At 48.3% G+C, this 25,784-nt stretch overlaps 2 protein-coding genes across 2 annotated transcripts; both read left to right on the forward strand.

Annotated features, from left to right (window-relative positions):
- Positions 1-333: 333 nt before the first annotated feature.
- On the forward strand, positions 334-6,528 carry LOC126509798 (protein FAM205A-2-like). The gene is made up of 4 exons (XM_050155909.1): positions 334-477; positions 1,115-1,160; positions 2,033-2,093; positions 2,871-6,528. The coding sequence occupies exons 1-4, from the start codon at positions 334-336 to the stop codon at positions 6,526-6,528; spliced, it is 3,909 nt and encodes a 1,302-aa protein (XP_050011866.1).
- Positions 6,529-24,313: 17,785 nt separating this feature from the next.
- Positions 24,314-25,463, forward strand: Ccl21 (C-C motif chemokine ligand 21). Its single transcript, XM_050155974.1, has 4 exons — positions 24,314-24,467; positions 24,557-24,677; positions 24,770-24,952; positions 25,034-25,463. Exons 1-4 carry the CDS (start codon positions 24,401-24,403, stop codon positions 25,062-25,064), a joined length of 402 nt encoding a protein of 133 aa, XP_050011931.1. The 5' UTR covers positions 24,314-24,400; the 3' UTR covers positions 25,065-25,463.
- Positions 25,464-25,784: the final 321 nt, after the last annotated feature.

Consider the following 25,784-nt stretch of genomic DNA (forward strand, 5'->3'; position numbering starts at 1 on the left):
CACACACCACACACACGTACGCGCACATATGCACACATGCACACACACCACACACACCACACACATACGCACATATGCACACATGCACACACACCACACACGCACACACACACGCACACACACACCACACACGCATGCACACTTCTGCAGAGCGAATTCCACTGGAACAATCTCTGTGGAACACAGAGCTTTGTGATGCACTCTGGCATCCCAATTCTATCCTCTGTGAGGCAGCCATGACAGTGTCCAGTACTGAGAGCCATTAGGCACTGAGGCCCCCAAATGACTAGATGCAGAGGTGACTGGTCCCCTCATGCTGACGAGGTTTAGGTCATGTTGAGCTCTGTGTGTACTCTGTGGGACGTCGGGTATCCTTTATGTACCTATAGCTCCATCTTCATCATTTTCCTAATTACCTGGCAAATAAGACGGAGTTACCAGGGATTGAGGTTGGAACCTAAAAAGAGCTGCTGCCGGGTAGGAAAACGCTGACTAAACTTGAACTAATTTAAGCCTAGCTAAGTAACTTTTAAATGCTAAGTGTTCCTTCAGATTGCCCCCATTTTGTGCCAAAGGACTTAGAAAAGAAAGCAAGTGGTTACAAAAGACCCATAAATAATTCCTTGAAAAGGCAACAGCCTCCCTGTTTGTCTTGAGTTGAGAATTAGACAATAGAAAAACTACTGCCCTGGATCTCAGAAGACCCCTCCCAGTGGGGACTTGGAGGACTTAGTGAGCAGATGTCCTCGGGCTGGCACAAACTCCTTAGAGTCTGTTCAGCTTTTCTCCCTGTATCACCCTCTCTACAGAAGTTGTTATGAGAGTAGAGACGTAAGGAAGGAGGATAGAGAGCCTTACGTGAATCAGAAACAAGCAGAGAAGGGAAATGTTTAGGTGGGAAGGAAGGTGGAGTCTAGGTAAGGCCACATAAGGGAACATGTAACATAGGGAAATGTATACTATCTTTCTAAGGGAGCATGTAACATATAGGGAAATGTATACTATCTTTCTAAGGGAGCATGTAACATATAGGGAAATGTATACGATCTTTAGCTCGTTCACAACAAGAAGAAAATGGAGTCCTACCTTCACACTGTAATATTTTCTCTTTAAGCGTCACCGAAAAGTCAGGCAGAGGGCTAGAGATGCGGCATCAAAAGGTAAAATCCCAGCGTCCCCTACGCCCTGTCCCGTGGAGAGCTCCCCACATTCCTCTTCCCCATGATGCTGACCAGGGCCACACACTCTACCTTCTGAAAATCCACTTCTCCAACCTGGGATTGACACAGAAGGCTGCTGTGGGTGGGAACGGAGAACATGGGGGGTGTTCTAAAAGATTCTACCTAATTTCCTCGAGAATAGGCAATTAAGGAAGTAATACAGATCACTGTACAGCAAGAGATAAATTGGGATTTACTGCTTCCTCTTCTCATGCCGTGATGGCATGCATAGCAGAACACGGAAGCAAGGCTTATTTGGGCTCATAGTTTCAGAGTTTGGCAGTCCATCACAGCAGGGAAGTCAGAATGGCTGGGTGACTTGTCTCAGCAGCAAGAGCTTGCAGCGTGGCTTCTTCGCATCAGGGTACATCTGGAAGCAGTGTGCAGGCAGAGCGGAAGGGGGACTGTAATCCTTAAAGGTCCACTCCCATGGCCCTACCACTTGCAATGCATGTGGGCTGTCTCTAGGACTGGCTACGCTCGGTGCCAAGTGCCACAGTGGATGGAACTAAGGGACAAAATAAACCTAAGTTACTAATATCGGGTATTTTGTCATAAAAAAGAGAAAATCTGATTTAAGAACTAGGTTTATGATCCTGTAAAATCCAACTTATTTGGCATGATCCTGGTGCGTCTCACGTGGTTGTAGAGATAAATGAGACTGGCAAGGAAGGCAAATTTTAGACGGCAATGCTAGATACAAACACGTGCCTTGTCTGGGTCTTCAGCCTCCTTTTCCTGAGCCGAAGGCCTTCCTATAGAAGACCCTAAAATGCTCATTCATCATCTAACACCGTGTCCTGATCCTTCAGCCAGGAGACTTTCCCGAGAAGAAGCTGAGAAGCCGTGGGAGCTGCTGTCTATCATGAAAAGGTGACCTCTTGCTTGACCTTTGTGGTCTAAACTGTGATGATTTCTTGGCCTGGTGTGGGCCGGGGGTGAGCAAAGGGATAGTTCCATCCACTTGCCTGCAAATTACCTGCTCTTTTCTGGAAAAGGGAAACAGAGGAGGAAAGGAATTGTGGGAAAAGGGAGGTGAGAGGGAGTCTGGAAGGAGTGGAGGGAGGGGAACTTCTGTTGGGATGTCATCTATCAGAGAAGGAAAAAAGGGGGTGGAGATTGATGGAAGGAGAAACACGCTGAGGAGGCGAGGTCACCAGCTGAGAGGTTGTCAGGGCAGAGATGGTTCACACCTCAGGAGGGAAGACCCACAGATACCCAGCTCCCTCTGTTAGGGTCTCAGCGGTTCTGCATTTCAGAGCCACCTTTACACACTTTGCGAAGGGCATCGCTGGAGTTGCACTGAGACACCAAGTAGATTTAGGGGTAAAGAGGTCCCCTTGTCACCTGCTTCCAGCTACTCCCTTCCAAGGACAGAGCCCCGGGTCTGACCTGTCTGTCTGGGGCAAGGGAGCAGTTGCTGGGACCCCTTCAGTCCATCATCTTTGCCTCGACTTAATTTCCAGAGGCTGTGAATGACCCCAATGGTTCTCTGGGCACGGCAGCAGGGACATCCCATACTTTGAAGGGTTTCCATGAGGACCCCATTTGCCACAGTGTAGGCTCAGAACTGTAGGCCTGGGGGAAAGGGTACAGCAAGCCCCAGACAAGTCCTTCCATCATTAACGGTGGCTGTTTCTCTCTTCCTAGCCAAAGCTGGCTCCCCAAGGAGGAGCGTGTGCGGCAGCTCCTGTGTATAGATCCCTGCTGCCAAATCTGTGATGCTGCAACTCTAGAGATCCGGCAGTTGCTGGAGAGCGAGCAAAGTCAGATCTCCCCTGCTTTGTTGGGACTGCCACCGGACTCTTCTTGCCTGGAGATGTTGACCATATCCAGTGAGACTTTTGAGCAGAACGTGGAGCTCCATCCCAGACCTTCCATACATCTTTCACTAGCGTCTGAAGCTTCAGCACTAGCTCAGCTAACAGATCACTTAGCACAGCCACCCAGTGCAGCCTGTGTCCAACAGTGCTATGAGGAAAACCTCCAGCTACAGCAGAAATTTCACCTGGCAGACATGCCCGTGGTTCCAGAGACTATGGTTCCTTCAAGGTTCGAGGATCCTGTGGTTTTAATGACTGAGAAAAAAATAACGCCAGACAAACCAGAGGTTGACCAGAAGAGCCAAGCCCACCATCCCTTGAATCCCTCTGTGACTTTACTATCCCTGAACCCGGAGATCGCTGACTTGGCCCATACTATGTCATTGGACATGGGTGCACTGCTGTCTTCCCACATGCCCTTTCTTAGTCCTCAAGTCTGCAGGCTTCTTGAAATACATGTAAAAAAATGGATACATTTTCAGAAGTGGGGCCTCCCCAGACGTGTGGAGGAGTCCTTGAGGCAGCTTATGCCAGACCGAACAGCATTTTGTCAATTTAGAAAAACTCCTTTCTCTTCCTGTCTGAGCAGTGGCTCTGAGCTCACCGTGGACAAAGTGGGGACCATGTCCCACCACACCAAAAGCTTGAGCTGGGCAGACCGGCCCATCCAGGCCTGCTGGGTTTCGGAGTGGTCCGTTGTAAGCCTGAAGCAAAGGAAGCACTGGCACCAGATCCACGCCTTTTTGCCCTCTCGTGGAGCTGAACACCTAAGTGGCTTCTACCCACCCCCCAAGGCACAAGCTAATGACTCGGGGAGCAATTTTCAGGGGGAATATTATAGCCAGTTATTCTGTGGCCTTCCGTCTCTTCACAGCGAGTCCCTGGATGTCCCTTCCTTGAGCTCTCAAGGTGGATCCGAGAACAAGACTGTGTCCAAGCCCTCCTCCGGGGATCCCACAAGGGAGCTCTCACTCCCCTTCTTGCCCCGAACTCCACGTCAGTCAGCCCCTCCTTCTTTCTCTTTTTCTCCAAATGCCAAGACTCCCCATGAGCATAAAGGCGCAGGGATGGATGTCCCGGTTCTGACTCTGGCTGAGTGTGAAGCATTGGAATGCCACCTCCTAGACAGGCAAGTCAAGCTTCGGTGGGGCCTGCGGGCGGTCGTCCTGAGAAATCGGGACACCCGGAGTCACGTGCTGTGTGAAGCACGCGGTAAAACTAAGACTGTAAAAATCACCTGGCCCTTCTGGCATTGCACCAGGGAAGCTTCCTTCCCAGAGCATGCGCGCAGGCTGTTGGATTTCCACCTCCAGAAGCAGCTGATTCACCTGCGCTGGGGCCTGCCCCAGAGGATCCAACGCTCCATTCACTTGGACCAGCAGCCCCGGTCCTACAGCAACGGGACACTACCCAATGTGAGCATCCTGCAGCCAGGCGACCCAAAGGCAAATGGGTCCGGTGACACATTTGCAGTTGCAGTGGACAGAGGGTCAGTTCCCACACCTCACTTGTTTGGCCAGGCAAAGGCAATATTGAAGACCCACATTGATTCCAAATGTGGACAGATCCATCAGGGCAAGGTCCCTGCCTGTGTCCAAAGCTCCTGGGAATTCTGCATTCCCAGGAGCTTGTCAGTAGGGACTTCCTTCTCAAACATTCCAGCAAGCCGGCACCTGGAGCTACAGGCAAAAAATACCCCTGACCTACATCACACAGCTGTTTCTCAGGAAGCAGAACCAGCAGCCCTGGACCAGGAGGAACAGGCCTCATCAGGCACTCTCATTGAGCACTGTAAGAGGCCCAAAGCCCTACCTGAGGAAACTGTTAAGAAACTGGAGACAACGTTGCAGCATAAGTATCTGGCCTTCCTGTCAGGCCTGCCTGCCCTTTACTGCGTGGCCCTCTCTAGACCCTCATCCCCAGCAGTCACTAGCAAACCTAGAACCACAGAGAGGATGTCCTGGGCTGTCAAAAACCCACCAGAAACTCTGTCCCACACAACCTCCCTCCAAGGTTCACTTGAGCCATGTACTCGGGACAAGGAGGCTTCTGCGGACATTGCAGGACAGGTCCAGTCTGAAGTGCAGGTAGCAGGAAGGACAGGGAAGAGGCCTCCAGACAGCCCCAAATTGTTAAACACACATATCTTGGCGAGACTGAATTTCCACCTGAAAAAGAAGGTCCTAGAGATGCAGTTTGGAATTTCCACAAAGGAGAGGGAGTACAAAGAGCTGGCCATATCTGACCTAGAGAGTGAATCTATACGGGAGTTTCTTAGGAGTCTCAGCATCCCAGAAAGCACAGCGCTACCACAACTGCCCAACTCAGGGGACTCTCCTCCGGCCCCAGATGCAAACAGGGTCCACCTTGGTAAACAGCCAGCCACTGCAGGGCAGGCCATGTGCCACAAGCAAAAGCAACCTAGTTCCAAGGCAATGCCCCATGGTTCTGCCCAGTGGGGCTCCAAGGCCTCACAACTCAGGAATATGACTGAGGCCCAAGTGCACTGTGTTCAACTGGAGACCAATGGGGAAAAACCCAACCTAGAGAAAACCTTTAGCACTGAGCCTCAAAGCCGAGGCAAGAGCAAGTACTCAGCCCATGTCCCCACACTGACAGAAAAGAGACACGAGTCAGGGAAACCCAAGGCAGTGTGGGACCTTGAAGAAGGGGATGCAGGTCTTGAGCTTCCCCTGACCAGTGGGAAGACACACCATGATGGAGAAGAGGAGCTAGAAAAGAGGCCTCCCCCTGAGACACCCCAAGGCTCCTCAGAGCAGAGGCCTAGATCTCATCTTGAGGATCCCTGTTCACCCAGCCCCCAGGATCTCTCTGAGTTTGAATTCCCAGATCCACCTCCAGAAGTCCTTATGGTGATAGACGCTACACAGAACATGCAAGACAGTCTGACCAAGGTAGATGCCATCCCGGAACCTGCAAGGAGTGCCAAGGTCCCCCAGCCTGTGGCCTCCAAGACTTTCCAAGGTTTGCCTTTCCCATGCCCACCAACTCAGGGAAAACCTTTTAGGGGCCAAGCTTGGCAAGACCACATTTCACAGAGGTGGGTGACGCCAGCCTCTCCTCACGCTAGCCCCAGCTTTCCAGAGGCTGGCTTGAAAAATAAGATGAAATCCTTCCTTCACTCTATGAGCCCCAAGATAAAAGACAAAACCCACATGGAACCCACGGTCTCTCCCGGGAAAGTGTCCAAACCCGGTCAAGAAAATGCTGACAAGGGTCTGCCTCAAGCCAAAAACCCCACCAAGAAAACTAAGACAGAGAACTGCAGGGTGCCCAAGGCCCAACCTGCGTCCTCTGAGAGGTCAGTGATCGCAACGTTTTTAACTGCTCCCCACATTCTAGACAGTAAGCTCGGGCCAGGCTCTCAACAGCACGGCTCTGTCTCAGGACCAGGCCAGCCCCGGCACTGTCCTCGGCACTGCCCTAGATTGGCTCGTACCACCCAACAAGCAAACCCACCCTAGGACCCAAGGTTCAGCTCAGAAATATTCGTCTGGTAAAGGAGAACCCCCAGTGTGACGACAGTTTCTAGGCTCCCCGACTTCTGTATCCCTTTAAGAGCACTATTATGGTCATTTTCTTTAATGCACACGTGGGGAGTGCACCACCCAAAATAGATTCTATATCTCTAAATGAGGTGTCTGTCTTCTTTGTCTCTGGTGCGCATCATTGGGGGAAAGCATGAAAGAAACGGAAATATCTGCCCTCCTCTCAGGAAGGAGATGTAAAAGCACATTTTTAGACAAGTCAGGTGTCCCTACCCCACCATAGAATGAATTAAAAGACTTGATCAGGAGGGAAGTCTCTTGTGTAACGTACACTAAAAGTAAAGGTCAGGCTTTACTTCCTTTCACTGAACTCTTGGCCTTTCTCGTACCTCTGGCCAAAGAGAAGGAGATAAAAGAAAAAAAAATCTGAGATGTTCTTGACTTAATTAAGAAGACCAAAGGCTGGAATGAAAAGGAAATAAAGGAAATTAATTAGTTAGCAATAAATTAGAGACCCAACCAAAAAGACTGTTCTTATTTATGAGCCTTTCCTTAAATCCCATCACCACCAGGGTTACTGAGCCCTATTTACACCTGAACAAGCCAGATGATTATCTCCAATCAACCCAGAAGAAACTAGTTGCCCAGTATAGTAGCACAAGCCTTTAATCATAGCACTCAGGAGGCACAGACTGGCGGATCTCTGTGGGTTTGATGCCAGCAGGGGCTATACAGTGAGACCCTGTCTCAAACACGTTCCCAGAGCCTACCCTCCTTTCACAAAACATTGTCTTTGCCGATGACCTTTCTCCTCTCATCTCTAGCCACCATGGGACACAATGCTTCCCTGGAAGTCTATCAAATGTTCTTAGCTCCGACAATGACTGTTTCCAGTTCTCACCTACCCTGCTGCTCTGAAAGCTATGGAATCTTTCCCAGGAGTGGATTCCTTCTGGCTGGTGTATAATGGCTCCATGAAGTCCTTGATTTCAGACACTCCTTCATTTCTAGCGTTGGCTGGCAGTCGCTCATGCACAAGGACATATTAATAATAGTCGCACCCGGGGTGTAGCTACAGCCTCCATTCATGTCACTGATGCTATGGAGCACAGGGTTCTGACACAGGAGGGCGCACTCAGAAGAGGAAGAGGTCTCCAGAAGTTTGACTTTGAGAAAGAGCTGGGTACTCAACAAATATATTAACTGCGGGCCAGGTGCTTGACTCTGCGTTAGGAATCACACTAAACACAACATAAATAAATAAAACACGGGCTGGGCCACAACCATGTTTCAGAACTCATGCAGTACTCGTTTTTGCATATCCAAATTGCCTACTCAACAGATCCACTTGGAATCCCACTGCTCACCCCCAACTCTGCAGAAACGAACTCACAAATCCGGCCTCCATCACACCTGTAACAACTGATCCGGTCAGTGTTTCTCAGGAAAGTATAATGGTAGCCCTATCTTTCCAGGAGTTTGGTCTAAGCAATGATGCCATCCTTGACTTTTTTCACCTAAGAGAGTACACATTCAGTTCACCAGCCCATCCTGTCAGCTCTACCATCAAAGTGCATGCAGACTCAGGTCCACTGTCACGCCCTCCGCTGCCATCATCCCCACCATAGTGTGCACAGAGACGACCATATGCAGTTGGGAGCACACAAGTGTTAATCTGAAAAGGCTATTAGTACAATTTTAGTTCGGAGGACATTGGCTTGGAATTTCCCTAAACTTAGCATTTCAGGAGGCTTGGAGCCATAAATACATTCTACATTAAAAAAAAAATCTAATAGGGCTGGAGAGATGGCTCAGTGGTTAAGAGCATTGCCTGCTCTTCCAAAGGTCCTGAGTTCAATTCCCAGCAACCACATGGTGGCTCACAACCATCTGTAATGGGGTCTGGCGCCCTCTTCTGGCCTTCAGGCATACAGACAGAATATTGTATACATAAATAAATATTTAAAAAAATCTAATAATCAGATCAATAGGTCTTCTATAAACTTTTTATCTTTAACACGGAATTTAAAATCTCTGGCACAGCAGAACCTATAATTTGGTGATTTTGTCTCTGATGAGTCTACATAAATCAGTTTTAAACATCTTATCAGTTTAGGAAGGAATAGTAATGATCATAGTAGATTTATCTGATACACAGGTTTATCTCGTACAGACTGTGGCAAAAGTGATTAAAACAGCAGACGAAGACCAAGTTTCCAGACGGGAGAGATGGCTCAGTGGCTAAAAGCACTGTTCTTCCAGGGGACCTGGGTTCAAATGGAGGCTAACAACCATCTGTAACTCCAGTTCTATGGGATCTGATGCCCTTTTCTTACCTCCAGGGGCACCAGGCATGCACATGGTGCATAGCCATACACACAGACAAAACACGCATACATATAAAATAATAAATCTCAAAAAATTTACAAAGATATCTCCTATTCCTTTAAAGAAAAAAGGGGAAGGCCAGGTTTTGAACATATAAAGCAAAATTTCCCAAATGTTTCTTTTTTCTAAATAAAACAAACACAAAAGGCAGTATTGCTGAGAATTTTATTAATGGTTTTGTGTTGAAGCTCTAGATGCCATGCATAGTATACAAAATAACAGCACTTACTGAGTTCCTCTCATGGCCCAGCCTTCTGTGCAGACTTTTGCAGAACATTTGGATGAAGCTTAACACATGACATATTAAGCCTGCAGATGTTTGTATATAACTAGATACTCGATAAGGGGCATCAAATATAGTTCAATAACCTAAAATAATAGGTGTTTATTTAACTAGAGCCAGAAAGTGATCATTTGAAACAAATACACATTCCTTTGAGACTTAATAGATAAAACATCATGTTTATTGACTTAGCAACCGAGGGAGGTAGAGACATATTAATTTTAAAGACATCTTTGTTTTTTTAATCTTACCAATAAATTTAAATTAACACAATGTCAAAGATTTACCTAAATCATGTGAACCAAAAGGCACTTAAGGCATCTTTTTTTAATTTTAAGAAGTTTTTATTTGTATGTGTGCATATGTGTATGTACCGTATGAGTGTCTGGTTCCCACAGAGGCTATAAGAGAAGCCCCTGGAACAGGAGTCATAGCCAGTTGTGAGCTGTCATGTGGGTGCTGGGAACTGAACCCAGGTCCTCTAGAAGAACAGCCAGCACTCTTTAACCACTGAGCCATCTCTCCAGCCCCCATTTCGGGATGATTTAATTATTTTAACCTGCATGAACACTCACTGACCTATAAGACAATTAGTACAATGCAAATATACAAATACAAGCATATATGTAGATAGAACATACAAAACACAGGTGTATACAGCCATTCATAAAATAGCTGACAAAATCCACAGACTGGATCGCTTTCACTTAGGTACATCATTTTGTCCATTTTTTATTCTCTCACTCTCCCCCCCCCCCCAGACAAGGTTTCACTGTACAGCTCTGACTGTCTGTCCTGGAACTCACTCTGTAGACCAGGCTGGCCTCAAACTCACAGAGATTCTCCTGTCTCTGTCTCCCAAGGGCTAGGATTAAAAGCATTAAACCACCACACCCGGTGGTTAAATCTGCACCTCTAAATGTCATAAGACTGCATAGAAATTTACTCAAAAATACTGAGCTTTATATATAAACACCATTAAGAAAGCCTTGGATAAAAACCCAGTGGAAATCAAAGGTCAGAGAGTGTTGCACCACCTTGAGTGGGAACTGTCCCTGCTTTTAAGAGCTAATAAGCAGGCAACAGCCTTTCAAATGGAAATGTCTTTTGATGTGAATTTTTAAATGGCTAACTAAAATGTCAGGTAGACATTCTTTAGAGACCTGTCTAGGTAAATTTCAATGCTTGATGTAACTCATTTTCTTTTCTTGATTTATTACTTTTATTTTATGAGCATTGATTGATATTTTGCCTGCATGTATATCTATGTGAGGGTGCTGTAACCTCCGAAACTGTAGTTCAGATAGGTGTAAACTGCCATGTGGTGCTGGGAATTGAACCCGTGAACCCGGGACCTCTGGAAGAGCAGCCAATGTTCTCAAGCCCTGAGCCTTCTCTCCAGATCCATAACTCATTTTCTAGTCAGATTCAGTCCATCAAGGAGGAGGCCAAGAGACCATCCATGCTCACCATTCTCCAGAGCGCCTCCTTGAGTGTCTTGCATCTTTCTTAACCTGCCTTGTCAGGTCAGGAGGAAATCCCACAGAACACGACCGCTTAGAAGGTCGGGTGTGGTGGTGAATCAAAGCGATTTTCTTGACAAATCATGAAAGAATTCCTCCAGCCCAAGTATCAGCCATGGGCCTGTACCACTCATTGACACTCTCCTGTTCCTTATTTCAGAATAGGATTGATGGGCCCTGGAATCCGGGAACTAGTCATCCTCATGCAAGAGGAAATCAGGAAAGAAAATTCTCAGGCGGAAGGAAACACTAAGGTGAGGACAGGCTGTGGAGATAAACATGGTAACAGGATGTATAGGATACCAAATCCTGATTCTGAGGCCAGAAAAAATCCAGGCAGATGCTCATCTGATGCCAGAAAGATTCCAGAAAGGTCCTTGAAGAACACCACGTCTCCACCAGAAGCCTCAAGTTTACAACTTAGATTTCCTGCAACCTGCCTGGGGCGACCTCACAACAAGGTTGTTTCTCAGCCTCCTGGAAGCAAGTCCCCCACCATCAGGCAGACCCAAAACAGTCCACATCCTCTCAGGCAACCATCCCTACCTTACAGAGAACACCAGAAACAACAAAAGGCCGCCCAGAACTCTCTTTCACTGGTTAGTCACCCCCTCCACCCAGTGGGAAACAGTCACGACCCAACTTATTCCCCAAAGACAAGATTAGATAAGGCAGCATACTGTGTTCTCAGTAACAAAACTCTGACACTAGATAAGACCACCCAGGGAGCCAGTGAAAATGGCGACATACCTTAAGGACTGGGCCTTGGGATGCTGTTTCTTTAAGAAATTGAAGGGTTGGGGATACAGTGGAGTGCTTGCCTAAACTGTGAGAGGCCTTGCGTGTGACCCCTAGAAGGGGCAGAGATACAAATCTGAAATTAGAGGAGACGCTAAGAAGCGGAAGAAATTGAAACACAGTGAGCATGACAGTGAAAATCAGGCTGTGGAAGGGTTTCCAGAACAAAGTGATGAACCGCGTGAGAAGTGCCCACCTGCCGTGTCAGATGCCAACGTCTGATTTCACTGTCAAGAGATGATCTATGACCTTGAGAAGAGCCTTGGGTGGGTAAAACATGCAGACTTGGTGGAATGGTTCCAAGGGGAGAAAGGTGGGAGACAGGAATGGAGGTTTATACCTAAAGAGTCCGGTAAAGGTCCTGGAAAAGGCAGATGGTGAGATCGAGGGCAGCATGAGCTACACAGTGCATTCAGGGACAGCCTGGTCTAATAGTGAGAGTCTTCCTGAGAAAGAGAGGGGGCAGAAAGTGAAGGGATGGGCAAAGAAAAGGAAAAGAGTGAGAACAGACCTTGAGCCCATGAACTCCCTAGAACTCCCTTTGCTCCCACAAACAGAACATGGAATAAATAGAAGTCCTTCGTGGATCAAAAGAAGAAAAGTTTCTCATCAATTAATTAGTGTGTGGACAAAGACCCCGAGGGTGAAGGGGAATCTAGGAGGAGACCATGGCTTCACAGGAAAGCCCAGGGAAGTTTCTATCAGGTGCAAAACAATGGGTAGCAGCATACATGCCCAGACGCACACAGAAAAGGTAGTTGATGTCGCTGCTCATGCATCTGAAGCAGGTGCTAAGGGAACACAGGAGCTGCAGGAGAGAGCCTGCAGCTAGCACAGGATGCTCAAAGTCTGAGAAGAGCACCCAAGTGCTCAACGGGGGACCGGGGACAAGTGCATCGGAGGAGAGTCTCAGGAGGGAAGGAGACCAGGGTGTCCTGAGTGACTGTCTCTTCCCAGATTCTCCTTCACCCCTTGGGGTCATTAACCATACTCTCTTTAGTTAAGGGAGAGACTTTCTGACTCTGGATCCACAAAGAGCAAAAGAGCTGGCCCCCCAAAGCCCTCAGAACGTACTTCTGCGGCGTCCTTCCAATGAGAACTATAATGCAGACTGGGAATGCGGGAAGTGGTACGTTACTAGGGGTGAGAGGATGCCCTTGGTCTTAAGGAAATCTAGCGCCAGTAAACAGCTCCTCTAACGAGTAAGAAGTGGGGGCAAAGCTTATGCAATCCAGCAGAACATGAGTGTTTGGCATCATCCATCCACAGCTGACAGTCCAGATGGCAAACACATGGACTTGGAATGATGGACGGTCTGCCCCTAAAGGAAGGAAACCCAGACCCTCACTGATCCAGAGGGCAGAGAGACACAAGACCATGCCTGCTGAGCCAACATTCTCCCAGGTGCTTTCCTGAAGCATCCCAAAGATGAAAGGAGGTCTTATAACAGGCGCATCCTCCCTGCCCTGTGGGAACTGGGCAGAGAGCCACGGGGCTAGGAGACTGGGAGAGGGGGGTTGTAGTTGTGAAGGGAGTTGACTCAGAATGTCATGGTGGCCTGAGGTAGGAAGGCAGGTTACTCTGCACACATCCTGGTTTAGGGTGGAGGTTCTTCCAATGGCACCCACAGGGTCCTGTCTGTCATACTCAAAGATGGGCACATGCTGCTGACCAACCTCCCACAACAAGGGGTGGAGAGATGAACCGCAACAGAGACCTTCGGGACCCTGAGTTCTCGGCAGAGTAGAGAACTGGGAGCCAGAGCCAGAGCCGACGATTCTAGCAGGATGCTGAGGGAGGATGAAGCCTCCCGTCCCTTCCCGCCAGCTGAGTACAATGCTACCTGTCACCTTCCCTTAGACTTCAGGAAAATCCGAGGAAGCAGAAGCCTCACGAAGGCACAAATTCAAGGATTTACCACCTTAGATGTAAGGGTAGATGCTAGGAGTGTATCCGTGCTTGGTTAGAAACATGAGGATCGCTATAGTACACCCTGCACTGGCCTAGAAAATTCCCTTTTGGATCTCGAGCAGAGCGTTTCAAAATAGCCTGGGAGACATGTACCCCACTGCTAGCTGAAGAGTTATTGACAGCTGGTGGCTCCTAGGAAGGAATCAGCTTCATTCAAGGGTACGGCCTGAACTCTAGTGGGTGGCTCTATAACCCTTAGTTTATGCGCAGCACAAATTAGACTTAATGGGCAATAAAAAAATTAAAAATGGACATAAAGTTGGGAGAGATAGGGATGTTTAGAACTCAGGTGAGTCTTGGAGGAGTTAGGGACAGTGAAGGGTGACTATAATAAAAATACATTGCATGTATGAAATTCTCCAAGAATTAATTTCAAAACCAATTTTTTTTCCAAGATAGAGTTTCTCTGAGTATCCCCGGCTGTCTTGGAACTCATTCTGTAAACCAAACTGGCCTCCAGCTCAAGAGATCCCCCTGCCTCTGCCTTCTGAGTGTTGGGATTAAAGGCCTGTGCCACAACTGCCCACCTAAATTTAAAATATAAAAATATAATACAAGTGTGCTGGCTATTTTATGTCAGCCTTCACAAACTGAAGTCATCTAAGAAGAAGGAACTTCAATTGAGAAAATGCCTCCAAATGATAGGGCTGTAGGGGAGCCTCTAGAGTATTTTCTTAATTAGTGATGGATGAGGGAGGGCCCAGACTTTTGTGGGTGGTGCCATCCCTGTGTGGTGGCCCTGGATTCTGTAAGAAAGCAGGCTGAGCAAGCCATGGGGAGGAAGTCAGTAAACTGCACCCCTCCATGGCCTCTGCATCAGCTCCTGCCTCCAGGTTCCAACCCTGCTTGAGTTCCTGTTCTTACTTCCTCCAGGGATGGACTATGATCTGGAGTATAAGCCAAATAACTCCTTTCCTCCCCAGCTTACTTCTGGTCATGGCATCTAACAACAGCAGTAACCCTAACCAAGACATAAGGTCTCATGACGGAGTCCTGGCTGGCCTGGAACTCACAGAGATTTGGCTATTTCTGCCTCCTGAGTGGTGGGAGCAAGGGCATGTGCTACCATAGTTAGCAAAAATACAGTTTAAAAAAAATATCTTGGGAGAGCTATATCTCATTGAGAGAGAATGTGTTTTGTTTTTCACGGTTAAGTGCTTGCCTAGCACGGAGGACCCTGGTTTCAATTACCAATATGGTTTGGAACAAAAAGAAATAAAAATAAGGCAGAATTCTCTGGAAAAAAATGTGCAGCTGAAAATAGACATAGGAGATCCTCTATGCAGCTTCAGCACTTCCGTTACACAGTGGATCTGTGTGTGTGTGTCTGTCTGTCTGTGAGTGTGTGTGTGCTGTGTGTGTGTCTGTGAGTGTGTGTGTGTGTGTGTGTGTGTGTGTGTGAGAGTCCGTGTCTTTGTGTGTGAGAGAGTGTGTGTGTGCATATCTGTGTGTGACAGTATGTGTGTGAGACTGTATGTGTCTGTGTTACTGTGAATGGAGGGGGTGCGTGTGTGTGTGCGTGTGTCTGACTCTGTGTGAAACTGCATGTGTATGTGTGTGTGTGCACATACTTCCTTTCTGTGCCTCTCCACTGCAGCCTACACAGGATGACAAAGATCACAGATGAACATGGGGATAAACAAGATGGAGACGCTGCTTCTGCACCGTGGGTGCTGTGGTTGGGTCCCTTCTACTATGCCAACCCACCTGGGTCTAACCTCCAACCGGACCCTGGAGCCAGCCTGCCCTACAGAGTACAAAAATGCCTCCTTCATCCACTGCAGAGAGAGAAGGGAAGGGAAGACAGCTCTGAGTGTGGACAGGAGCTCTTCCACAATGCCGACTCCCGTGACACAGCAAAGATCTACCCCTAATAGGCCTGGGCTTGTGGGGACTGCTATTCTCATACCCAGAGACTGAGATCAGGACTCTGGCCCGGGAAAGAATCAGGAAAAGATCTCGCTTCCAGGAGGGTGGGTACTGGTGCTGCCAACCGCTGCCTTTCTTGCCTTCCCCCTTCCCACATAACTTCTCTCAGCCCCTAACCAGGCAAGGAGCATTTGGGGATTTCCAGCGCTTAGCACTCCCGAGGCCAGGCCTGCTTCAGAGGCCACAGGGCCAGGGACCTGGGCAGGCAGCCTCACCCATGGGAATCCAGACAGCGGGAAGGGAAGCCATTATTTGCGGTAAATGGTGCTGGCAGCTGCGGTGTGTCAGGGGGCATGGGGGGGGGGGCGCAAAAAGATAGGCCAAGGCAGACTCCCATGGAAACAGATATCCAGTCTCACAGGTTCATATGACAAAGTCAACCACACCACTCAAAAACTGAGCCAAATCATGAAAAGTTTTGACTAGACAATGTATCTACATAGACTCAGGTGCTTACCTTGTCAGATGCTATGGAGCAGACACAGGCAAGACAGTCATGCAGACACAAAGGCAAGTTAACACACATAGCCATACAGCCTGTCACACAGATCCACAGACACAAATGCTGTCCAAATCCATCCCTTAAGCAAGCTCCTAGGTCTCCCTGTGGAGCCCTGGCTGACCTGGAACTCAGTATTTAGAGCAGGTCAGCCTCAGACCCGCAGAGATCCTCCTGTTTCTGCCGCCAGAGTGCTGGGATTAAAGCTGTGCCACCATGCTGGCCCTTCTCCCTCCTTGAAATCTGGTTTGTCACTTCTATCCTACTGCCTGTCTTTGATAGGGTAGCCTTGGATATGTAGATCCTGATCTCAACAACTTGACTCTTAGATCTTAAAGAATCACCAAAGGAGGGTCCAGCCCAGTGGCAGAGCACTTGCCTCACTGGGTTCAAACGACAATGCCTCCCACACTTGAGAGTGGTAGCTAGCTAATGATGACAAAGCCAAGTGAACACTTGAAGCTGCTCACATTGAGAAGATTCTCTTGTAAGAATTGCCGGAGTCTGGGCATGAGGTCACGAGCCTCTTTAGAAGCCCATTTACCGCTCACTGTAAACACGTCTCCGTTTACTTGTAGCTCCAGGCCGTCAGACCGCTGACCGCCCAGACCCAGCAAGCACTAGGGAAGAACAAGCCAGGCAGAATGGCCGATCCAGGCTGCCCTCTGGCAACCATCAAAGTCCCAGGAGCCCAGGAGGGAGCTGCTGACACAAGGCATGATCCCTTTTCTATATCCTGTTAGGCCTTAATGTTAGCTACAATCCCAGTCTTACAACCTTGCTCCTAAACCCAACTCCCACCTCGTTCCCAGAAAGAGACGAGTGTTCCAGAGAAGGGAGACACTGGTGAATCCCAGCAAGGCCTTTGTATGGCGAGGTGAACCTGCCGTAGAAGGCTGTGATGCCCCTTCTCCCTCGGACCTGGATAGCCTGCCCTACTTGGATGGCTGTGGAGAGACTTCTAACCTCACACAGAGAGCCCAGAAAACAGTCAACAAGCTCCCCGCCCCCCCCATCAGAGCAGAACTTCACATGGCACATAACCGCACATCTCTCCCTAGACTGTCTTAGAAGTTGAAAACCAACCTCCAACACACAATGTAACTCCTTGGCCAATCTTAATCCTAAATTCAGCGAACTACTCCATTCCCTCTCCAAAGGAACAATCCAAGACAGAGCAGTCTTTATCATCAAGAGTCACAGCCCAGCCGGGCAGTGGTGGCACACGCCTTTAATCCCAGCACTCAGGAGGCAGAGGCAGGCAGATCTCTGTGAGTTCGATGCCAGCCTGGTCTAGAAGAACTAGTTCCAGGACAGGAACCAAAAGCTATGGAGAAACTCTGTCTCGAAAATAAAAAAAAAAAAAAAAAAAATAAGAGTCACAGCCCAACTCCAAACCCCAATTTAACATCACCAGAATCCCTGTCCTTGCTGACTTTTGCCCTGATCTGTAACCACAATGTCAATACCTTAACTTTAACCCTGCCCCAAACAGTTACACACTGTGTAATGTGTACCTCTATGCTGGGCACACAACTTTCACACCTTCAGGAACTCAATGGCTCCTGCTGGCACGGTTACCATCTTTTTTTTTGTCCTCAGGGCATCTTATTCCTGGATGGCCCAGTGCTCTGCCGGGAACCCAGGAGCACCAAAGTGCCCAGGCCTTTTGACCCAGGTTGAATCTGCAGGCCCATGAGTCCTGGCCCACCCCAAAGCCTCTTCCAGGATTAGCCCAACCCTTGAACTGAAATTCCCGCCATACCCTCCCCTTGGCTCTCGTCTGCCAAGCTTTGAGGGAGCATCTGTTGCGCTGGAGCCCCCAAGTAGGCGAGAGCATGAGGGACCAGGGCTGAAGGAAATGTGGCATTCTAATACGGGGATTTCCAGACCCTTCCAAGACCTAAGAAGCGAAGATGCCTACCCCAGAATGGCGCAGGTACCTGTCCCGGACAGGTAGTGGACTTACTGAAACTGGGGGAGGCAGCAGCACCCACAGATCCCCCTTCTCTCCAGGCACTGTCTTGTGATCAGGACAGTTCCGCTCTATCAGGAGTTATGGCATTTGCCGGGGTACCTGCTCTACTCTCTACCCTCGGGTTCCAGTGTGGGTGTCCTCTGCCCCTGGGCCTCCATGGACCGTCACAGGAATGGGGTTTCCCCAGGGGTCGAAACCCTCACACTAAGGACTGCAACACTTACGTGGACACTGAACTCTCAGATGGACAGCGTCAACTTTTGTGTCCTTCCCCCAACTGTGTATGTCCAGTCTGGCTCAGGGACCCAAAGAGGCTCTAGGAGGTGAACTCGGAACCTCTGTGCCTATGTTGGGGGTTCAAGTGGGACTGTGGGCTGAGGTGAGGCTAGCCCATCTGTTAAGGGCAGAAGACTTGCTGGGCATGGGTTCTTGGAGTCCTGGGGGAAAGTAACTATGTCCCCCTAATTTTGCCCTCTCTGCTAGGCTTACTCCTCTCCAGGCTGCCTCTGCACCCCCCTCTCAGGCCCCTGGATCCTGTCACCAGTCTAGAGGGGGTAGGGCAGGGGATTGTCAGTCCCCTTTATTCTTGGGGCAGAAGTTTTTTTGTCCAGCAGAATTTTCATCGCAATCAAACCTCCATTTTCCCTCAAGGCCCCTTGACTCTAAGCCCAGGACCAAGCAGGAAGACCCCCTGCTGCCCCGAATGGAACATCTCTTTCAGGCTGTTCTGCCTCTGCTCAGAAGGAGATATCCCTGGTCTATGCTAGGAAAAGATTTCTGGATCTAGGAACGTGGGCCACGATGGGACCTGGGGGGAACGGGTACCACCAAAAAGAGCATAAATAAAGGCAAGGGCGTAATGGGATCTCAGGTGAAGAGAAGACCTAGAGATTTTAGGAGCTCCCCTTTGGTCCAGCGCTGGGCCAGAAGTGACCTTCCTCAGGAGGGGTGGGGGTCACCACTTTTCTCAGACCTCCTTCGTTGCCTCCCACAAGCTCTCTGCCCATCTGCAGTGTGGGATGGGAACAGAACGGTCCCAGCTGGCTCTGTTGGTGTCATCCATCACATGCCTGGAATTACCTGGACAACCTGGTAAAAATACAGCTCATTTGGCTCTGTTCTGAGGTTCTATTTAGGATGGTCTGCAATAGTGACTGAGTTTTTATTTTTAACAAGCTCTCCAGGTGACACCAATAACTGTCGTACCTTGCTCCAGGTCCATGCTATCTTTCTTTTTAGAAAACTCAGGCAGGTTATGTATTAGCCTTTTCTAGGGGAACCAAAAAGAATGAATATATATATTTTAAAAGGCTATTTATTAGATTGGCTTATACAGTACTGTCTGGCTGTCTTCACAATGGATGACTTCACACTGAAGAGGCTGAGCCTGGTAGCTGATATCCACAACACTGGATAGATACCTCAGCATCCCAGTCTAGCACTGATGGTCTAGAGGAGCCTAAGAGAGCCACTGGTCTTCAGTCCAGGTTGGAAGCCAGAATCTGGATCGGCAAAGATATCAGTGGCAGCAACAGTGGCAGCAATGGAGTAGATGACCTCACCAGCAGACTCAAGGTAAGCAGGCAAAATGTCAAATGGTTTTGTACCTCTGACCTTATTATAGCTGAATGGTCACTGGAAGGAGCCAATCCCCTCTATGGTGTGTCTACCCTGAACTACCTGTCTCTATGGTGTGTCTACCCTGAACTACCTGTCTCTATGGTGTGTCTACCCTGAGCTGCCTGTCTCTATGGTGTGCCTTTGATTAATGCAGTCAGGAAAATCCTGGGACCAGAGAAATAACTGGAGGGGTGAAAACATTTTTCTCAAAAGCCTGATGGCTTGGTAGGGTGGCAGTAATGGGGGCATACATATTTAATCCCAGAATTCTGGATCTCTGTAAGTTCAAGGCCAGCCTGGTCTACAAAGTGAGTTCCACGACAGCTAGGGCTACACAGTGAAACCCTGTCTCAAAAAAAGAAAGAAAGAAAAGAAAGGGAGAAAGGGAGGGAGGGGGAGAGAGAAAGAGAGAGAAGCAAGCCTCATGGCCTGAGTTCAGTTCTAGGACCCACGAGAAAAAGGCAACTGCATGCATCTATAGATCTATAGTCTCTCTCTCACACACACATACACACACACACACACAAACACACTCACACACATGCACATTCGCGCACACATACACACAGAGCTTTATAAAAAGAAAATCTTTCATAGATATTCTCACAGGCTACCTTATCAAGATCTAGATATCCCCTCACGGGTGTGGCCTAGAGACATATCTTAATTACAGAGCCTGTCAAGTTGAGAAGGAAGATGAACCACCAGAGAAAACGGAGAGAGCTCAGTTCTTGGTACCCATTCTGGGTGGCTATGACTCCAGCTTCAGAACATATGACACCCACTTCTGGCTGCCTTGATACCTACATGCACACACATATGAACACACATTAAAAAAATCTAAAAACAAAACACAACCTTAGTGTGGTGGCATACACCTTTAATCCTAGAATTTAGGAGACAGAGACAGGTGGATATCTATGAGTTTGAGGCCAGTCTGATCTACATAGTGAGTACCAGAACAGGCTGAGCTACATAAGTACCTCTCCATGTCCTGCCTTTTGAAAAACCTGATTCGAGGGCTCAGTTATCCTCCCAACTCTCACACCCAGTCCCTCTTCTCTATAAACCATTCCGGCAGCATTCCCACCCCAAACCCTCTCCATCTCCTGCTCCCCCAAAAGTAACCCTCAAATATTACCCTCTGCAACAAAGGCAACATAGAATGCCTAGCAAAATTACTTTGAAAAAGCCACAAAAAATATGGCACAGTCCTCAACAGGGGTCACCAGCCAGGTGTGGTGGCACACTCCTCTAGACTCAGCGCTCAGGGCAGAGACGCATAGAGAGTTGAGCTTGAAGCCAGCAGGTGTCACCAACCTCTGAGAAGCCTAAGAATTGATGTCCAACAGTCCCCCAATAACGGTCTCTAGCAGTCACCAAAAAGTCACAAAAGATTCAAAGAAGCAGCAAAGTACAGCTCACTCACAGGGAAAACACTGAGAAATCCCAGACACTGGGGACACTAAAAAAGAAGCTTACTTTATTGTTACTTAACTCCCTTCAGATGGTTGCAGGGAACTCTGGACAAAGAAGTAAAGGAAACCTGGAAACCATACAGCCTTGGGGATAGGAAGCTGAGAAGGCAGCAGATGAAAACGCCGAGGATGGCCAGAGAGAGCACCTCACACCCTTAATCCACCATTTAGGAGGCAGAAGAGGACTATCCGAGTTCAAGGTCTATCTGTACCACAGAACAAGAGCAAGGCTGTCCTGAGCTCTTCAGTGAGACACCAGCTTAAAGACAACAGCAGACATGTGTTGGTGCCAGCCAAAGTCTGTCTTAGCTGTCAGCTCTTTCTAAAAGACAAAAGAAGTGAAGCAAACTAAATCCAAATCTGTACAAAGAAGGAATTGATGCCTGCAAAGGCAGAGATCAGTGAAATAAAAAGCAGAAAGAAGATAAGGAAAAATAAGAGCTGGGAGTGGTGGCGCAAGCCTTTAATCCCAGCACTCAGGAGGAAGAGGCAGATGGATCTATGCGGATTCAAAGCCAGCCTAGTCTACATATGTAGTTCCAGACTAGCCATGGTATAAAGAGTGACCCTGTTTAAAATAAATAATAATAATAATAATAATAGCATTGGTTGCTCTTCCATAGGATTCAGGCTCATTTATCAAAACATACACACTGCCTCACCACCATCTATGACTCCAGTTCCAAGTGATCTGACATCCTCCTCTGGCTTCCATGAGTATACACATGTGCACAGATACATATAGTCAAAAACTGCATGTACATGAAATAAAATAATAAAAAAGTTTAAAAGATCAAGCCACTAAAGTCAGAAAAGAAAGTAGGGGCATCACTATAATTTGACATAAATAGGAACTCTAAGAGGGTCCTGTAAGCCAGGTGTGGTGGCGCACACCTTTAATCCCAACACTTGGGAAACAGAGGTATACAGATCTCTAAGTTCAAAGGTAGCCCAGGCCAGCCAGGGCTACATAAAGTCAGGGCTATCTCAAAATAAATAATTAAAATAAAACAAAATACCAAAAGAAAATTAAGAAAACAATTATATTTNAGGAAGGAGGGAGAGAAGGAGGGAGGGAGAAAGGGAGGGAGGGAGGGAGGGAAAGAAAGAAAAAGAAACAAACTATCTTTTTTCATTTTGCACGCCAATCCCAGGTCCCGCTCCCTCTCCTCCTCCCGTTCCTTCCACCTGCCCCCCTCTATCCCACCCCCCATCCACTCCTCTGAGAGGGCGAGGCACATTGCTTTGAGGACACATTCCTAAAGCTGTCTCAACTTTAAAATAGAAATTCTTTTAAGTAAAAGCTGTGGCTGAGGATATATCTGAGTGGCAGAATGCTTGTTTAGAACGTGAGAGACCCCGTGTTCAGTGCCAAAGAAAGAAGGAAGGAGGAAAGAAAGGCAGAGAGGAGAGCTCAGAGTTCACTAAATGGTTTGTCACACCTCTGTGACCGCTGCTGGCCTCAAGCCCTGCCCTCAATAAACATGCAGTCAGTTATTTTTTCATCAGAGAACCTTGTTCTGAGCAATACCATTCCCCAACACTTTTACCTCTTAAGGTATTTCTTCTGGGAGTCTACTCCATGTGTCCAAATCCTTCTATTTCTTGATTCATGCCGAAGTGTAATCAATAGACTTCTTACTATAAAAAGTGGGGATTTAGCTCTCTTACCAAAGTTCTTGTCACCCACCTTCTGCATATAATTACCATGATCCCTATATTTACATCATAATCTATTTTTATATCTATGCAAACACTCACACACTTCTCCTCTGTCACTCAGTTCTTCCCTTTTCTGTATTTCTTTTTAAGCTATATTGGAGATTGAACCTAGGTCCTCATGCACGCTATCTAAGTGCTCAATTGCAATGCTCTACCAGCCCCAGCCATATGTAGCCGTTTGTTTTTCTTTTATTTAAGATTTATTTTTTCAATTATGTGTATGCATTTGTGCAGAAGTATACAGTGCCCAAGAAGGCATTCGATTCCCTGAAGTTTCAAGTAGCTTCCTCTAGCCCTCTTTGGCCTCTATGGGCCACATACACATGCAGAGACACACACACATATATACACACGGAGAGAGACACACACAGAGACACAAACACATATATACACACAGACACACACGCAGAGAGACACACACATATATACACACAGACACACACGCAGAGAGACACACACACAGAGACACACAGAGAGACAAACACACACAGAGATACCCACAGAGACACACAGAGAGATACCCACAGAGACACACAGAGAGATATACACAGACACACACAGATGCAGATGGATGCATTAGCAGAGGCAGGCCGATCTCTGTGAGTTCGAGGTTAGCCTGGTCTAAAGAGCTAGGTCCAGGATAGGCCCCAAAACTACAGAGAAACTCTGTCTCAAAAAAAAACAAAAACAAAAACAAAAATAAGTCGGGCAGTGGTGGCGTACGCCTTTAATCCCAGCACTCGGGAAGCAGAGGCAGGCAGATCTCTGTGAGTTCGAGGCCAGCCTGGTCTACAAAAGCTAGTTCCAGGACAGGCTCCAAAGCCACAGAGAAATCCAGTCTCAATCAATCAATCAATCAATCAATAATGAAGCAGGCCTGAATAAATAAAAGGATATCCCTGTCCAGATTTGGTTCGGTCTGTATCAGAATCCCAAGAGGGAAATTGTGTAATTATAATCTCAAAAAGTGAAAGAAACAATTAAAACAACAAAACAAAACATAAGGACGGAGAGATGGCTCAGCACTTAAAAACAGGTACTGATCTTTCAGAGGACGTGGGTTCAGTTCCCTGCACCCTCACCCACCACTCCACTTACAGACACACATAAATACATGATTTAAACTTAGAAACAAAAACAGTCAGAGGAAACCTTCACGGGGCTGGAGCTGGTGGTACTGTTTTAAAACGAGCTATTGTGATACCAGCATCCCAGGCCATAGGGGAGAGGGGGGAAACTGGACTGGAGAGAACTTTACTTTCAGCTTTGTGCGTACCAACAGGAAACCTGGAGGATGAGAGGACACATTTGCACGTTGTGCATCTAAATCAAGGCCTGTTATCAGGGATACATAAAGAACTCTTCATTGTTAGCTGGACAGTTAGCTGCGGGAAGGAGGGAAAATGTGTGGAGCCTGCAGGCCAGTGTGGAAGGACCAGGAAGAGATGAGGAGACAGGCAGTTAGGGGCTGACTGACTGTATGCTAGAGTTCACACTAACACCTCCCCTCCGCTGCAGGAAAAGGGGGGGGAGCGAGGGAAGCTCAAGTGTCAGAATGCATATAAATAGGCAGCTAGCCAGTGGCAGCCCACACACAGACCCCAACTTGAGGCTGTCCATCTCATCCACGGCTTTGTCACCCTCAACTCAACCACAACCATGGCTCAGACGCTGGCTCTGAGCCTCCTTATCCTGGTCCTGGCTCTCTGCGTCCCCTGGACCCAAGGTACCAAAGAGGGAGAGGCTTTGGCTGGGAGAAGGGAGCTAAAGAGACACCTTCTGAGCTGCCTCTGATTCTGTGCCCCTACCACGCAGGCAGTGACGGCGGAGGTCAGGATTGCTGCCTCAAGTACAGCCAGAGGAAGATTCCCTTCAGGATTGTCCGAGGCTACAGGAAGCAAGAACCAAGCTTAGGCTGCGCCCTCCCAGCCATCCTGTGAGTGCAACAGAGGGATGGGTAAAGGCTGGTGGTGGAGTAGGGGAGCTATGGTGGGCCAGACTCAGAGCTCACCACCCTCCAATGCGCAGGTTCTCACCCCGGAAGCGCTCTCAGGCTGAGCTATGTGCCAACCCTGAAGAAGCCTGGGTGCAGAAGCTGATGAGACAGCTGGACCAGCTTTCAACCTTAGAGAAGCCAAACCCGGGCTGCAGGAAGAACAGAGGAGCCTCTAAGCCTGGAAAGAAAGGAAAGGGCTCCAAAGGCTGCAAAAGGTGAGGATGCTGAAGGGGTGGGGAGGGGAGCAAAGAGCTGCCTCCCCACCTGTCTCTCACACCCTTCTTCTGCCCTCCCAGGACTGAACCGACACAGGCCCGAGCTCCATAGCCCAGTGACCACCATGGACCCCCGGAGATTCTCCATGAACTTCATCATGGCTTTATGCCCCACCTCATGGACAAAGAAGGGGCTAGAAAACAGAAAGGACTGAGGAGCCCCCAAGCAGCCTCATCATGCTGGCCTTGCCACACCCTTGTCCTGCTTCAACCAGCCCATCTGCATGGTTATCCCTTTCTTGTACGGCCGAGCTGCCTTCCCTGGGCCAGACCCAGAGAGTCAGAAGAAAGACAGTCTCCCAGGGAATGAAGAAGGAGACAGCAGGACTGTCCCCTCTAGGAGGTCACTCAGGTCCCAAGACCTGACCTGCTCTCCCGGCTCCCTATCCTTTTCCTTGCAAATATGATTTATACCTAATTGAATAAAAAGCTGCTCAAGCCTCAGCCGGAATACCTGTTCCTGGGTGCTTGTGTTTACAGGGAGTCGAGGCTATTACAGAGTGAAGTCATAATTTCTGGGTCCCAGCGGGGAGCTCAGAACTGTGAACTCTACGTTCCTACCTACTGCAACAGTTGCTTTGTCTCCAGGGTGCCCAGATTCTTGATAGGTAAAGGGAGGCTAATGGTCAGGGTGGGCCAAGGTGTCTGAGGGAACTGCTAGTGGAAAGAGCCAGAGTACGAGTGGGAACTCACACTCACACTCATGCTCACACACTCACGCACTCCATGACTCTGCAGGCCTTTGAGGCCTCTCTCCCTCCCCGCCCCATCC

This window comes from Alexandromys fortis, unplaced genomic scaffold (genome assembly GCF_014885135.2).
Source record: "Alexandromys fortis isolate MF-2015 unplaced genomic scaffold, M_Fortis_MF-2015_v1.1 scaffold_92, whole genome shotgun sequence".
NCBI lineage: Eukaryota > Metazoa > Chordata > Mammalia > Rodentia > Cricetidae > Alexandromys > Alexandromys fortis.

Excerpts from the sequence above, each read along its gene's own strand:
- LOC126509798 (XM_050155909.1), top strand. The coding sequence starts at position 334 with ATGTTGAGCTCTGTGTGTACTCTGTGGGACGTCGGGTATCCTTTATGT. Across the intron at positions 478-1,114 it reads CTAAAAAGAGCTGCTGCCGG|CGTCACCGAAAAGTCAGGCA; the intron begins GTAGGAAAACGC and ends TTTCTCTTTAAG. Across the intron at positions 2,094-2,870 it reads CTGCTGTCTATCATGAAAAG|CCAAAGCTGGCTCCCCAAGG; the intron begins GTGACCTCTTGC and ends CTCTCTTCCTAG.
- Ccl21 (XM_050155974.1), top strand. The coding sequence starts at position 24,401 with ATGGCTCAGACGCTGGCTCTGAGCCTCCTTATCCTGGTCCTGGCTCTC. Across the intron at positions 24,468-24,556 it reads CTGCGTCCCCTGGACCCAAG|GCAGTGACGGCGGAGGTCAG; the intron begins GTACCAAAGAGG and ends CCTACCACGCAG. Across the intron at positions 24,953-25,033 it reads GGCTCCAAAGGCTGCAAAAG|GACTGAACCGACACAGGCCC; the intron begins GTGAGGATGCTG and ends CTGCCCTCCCAG.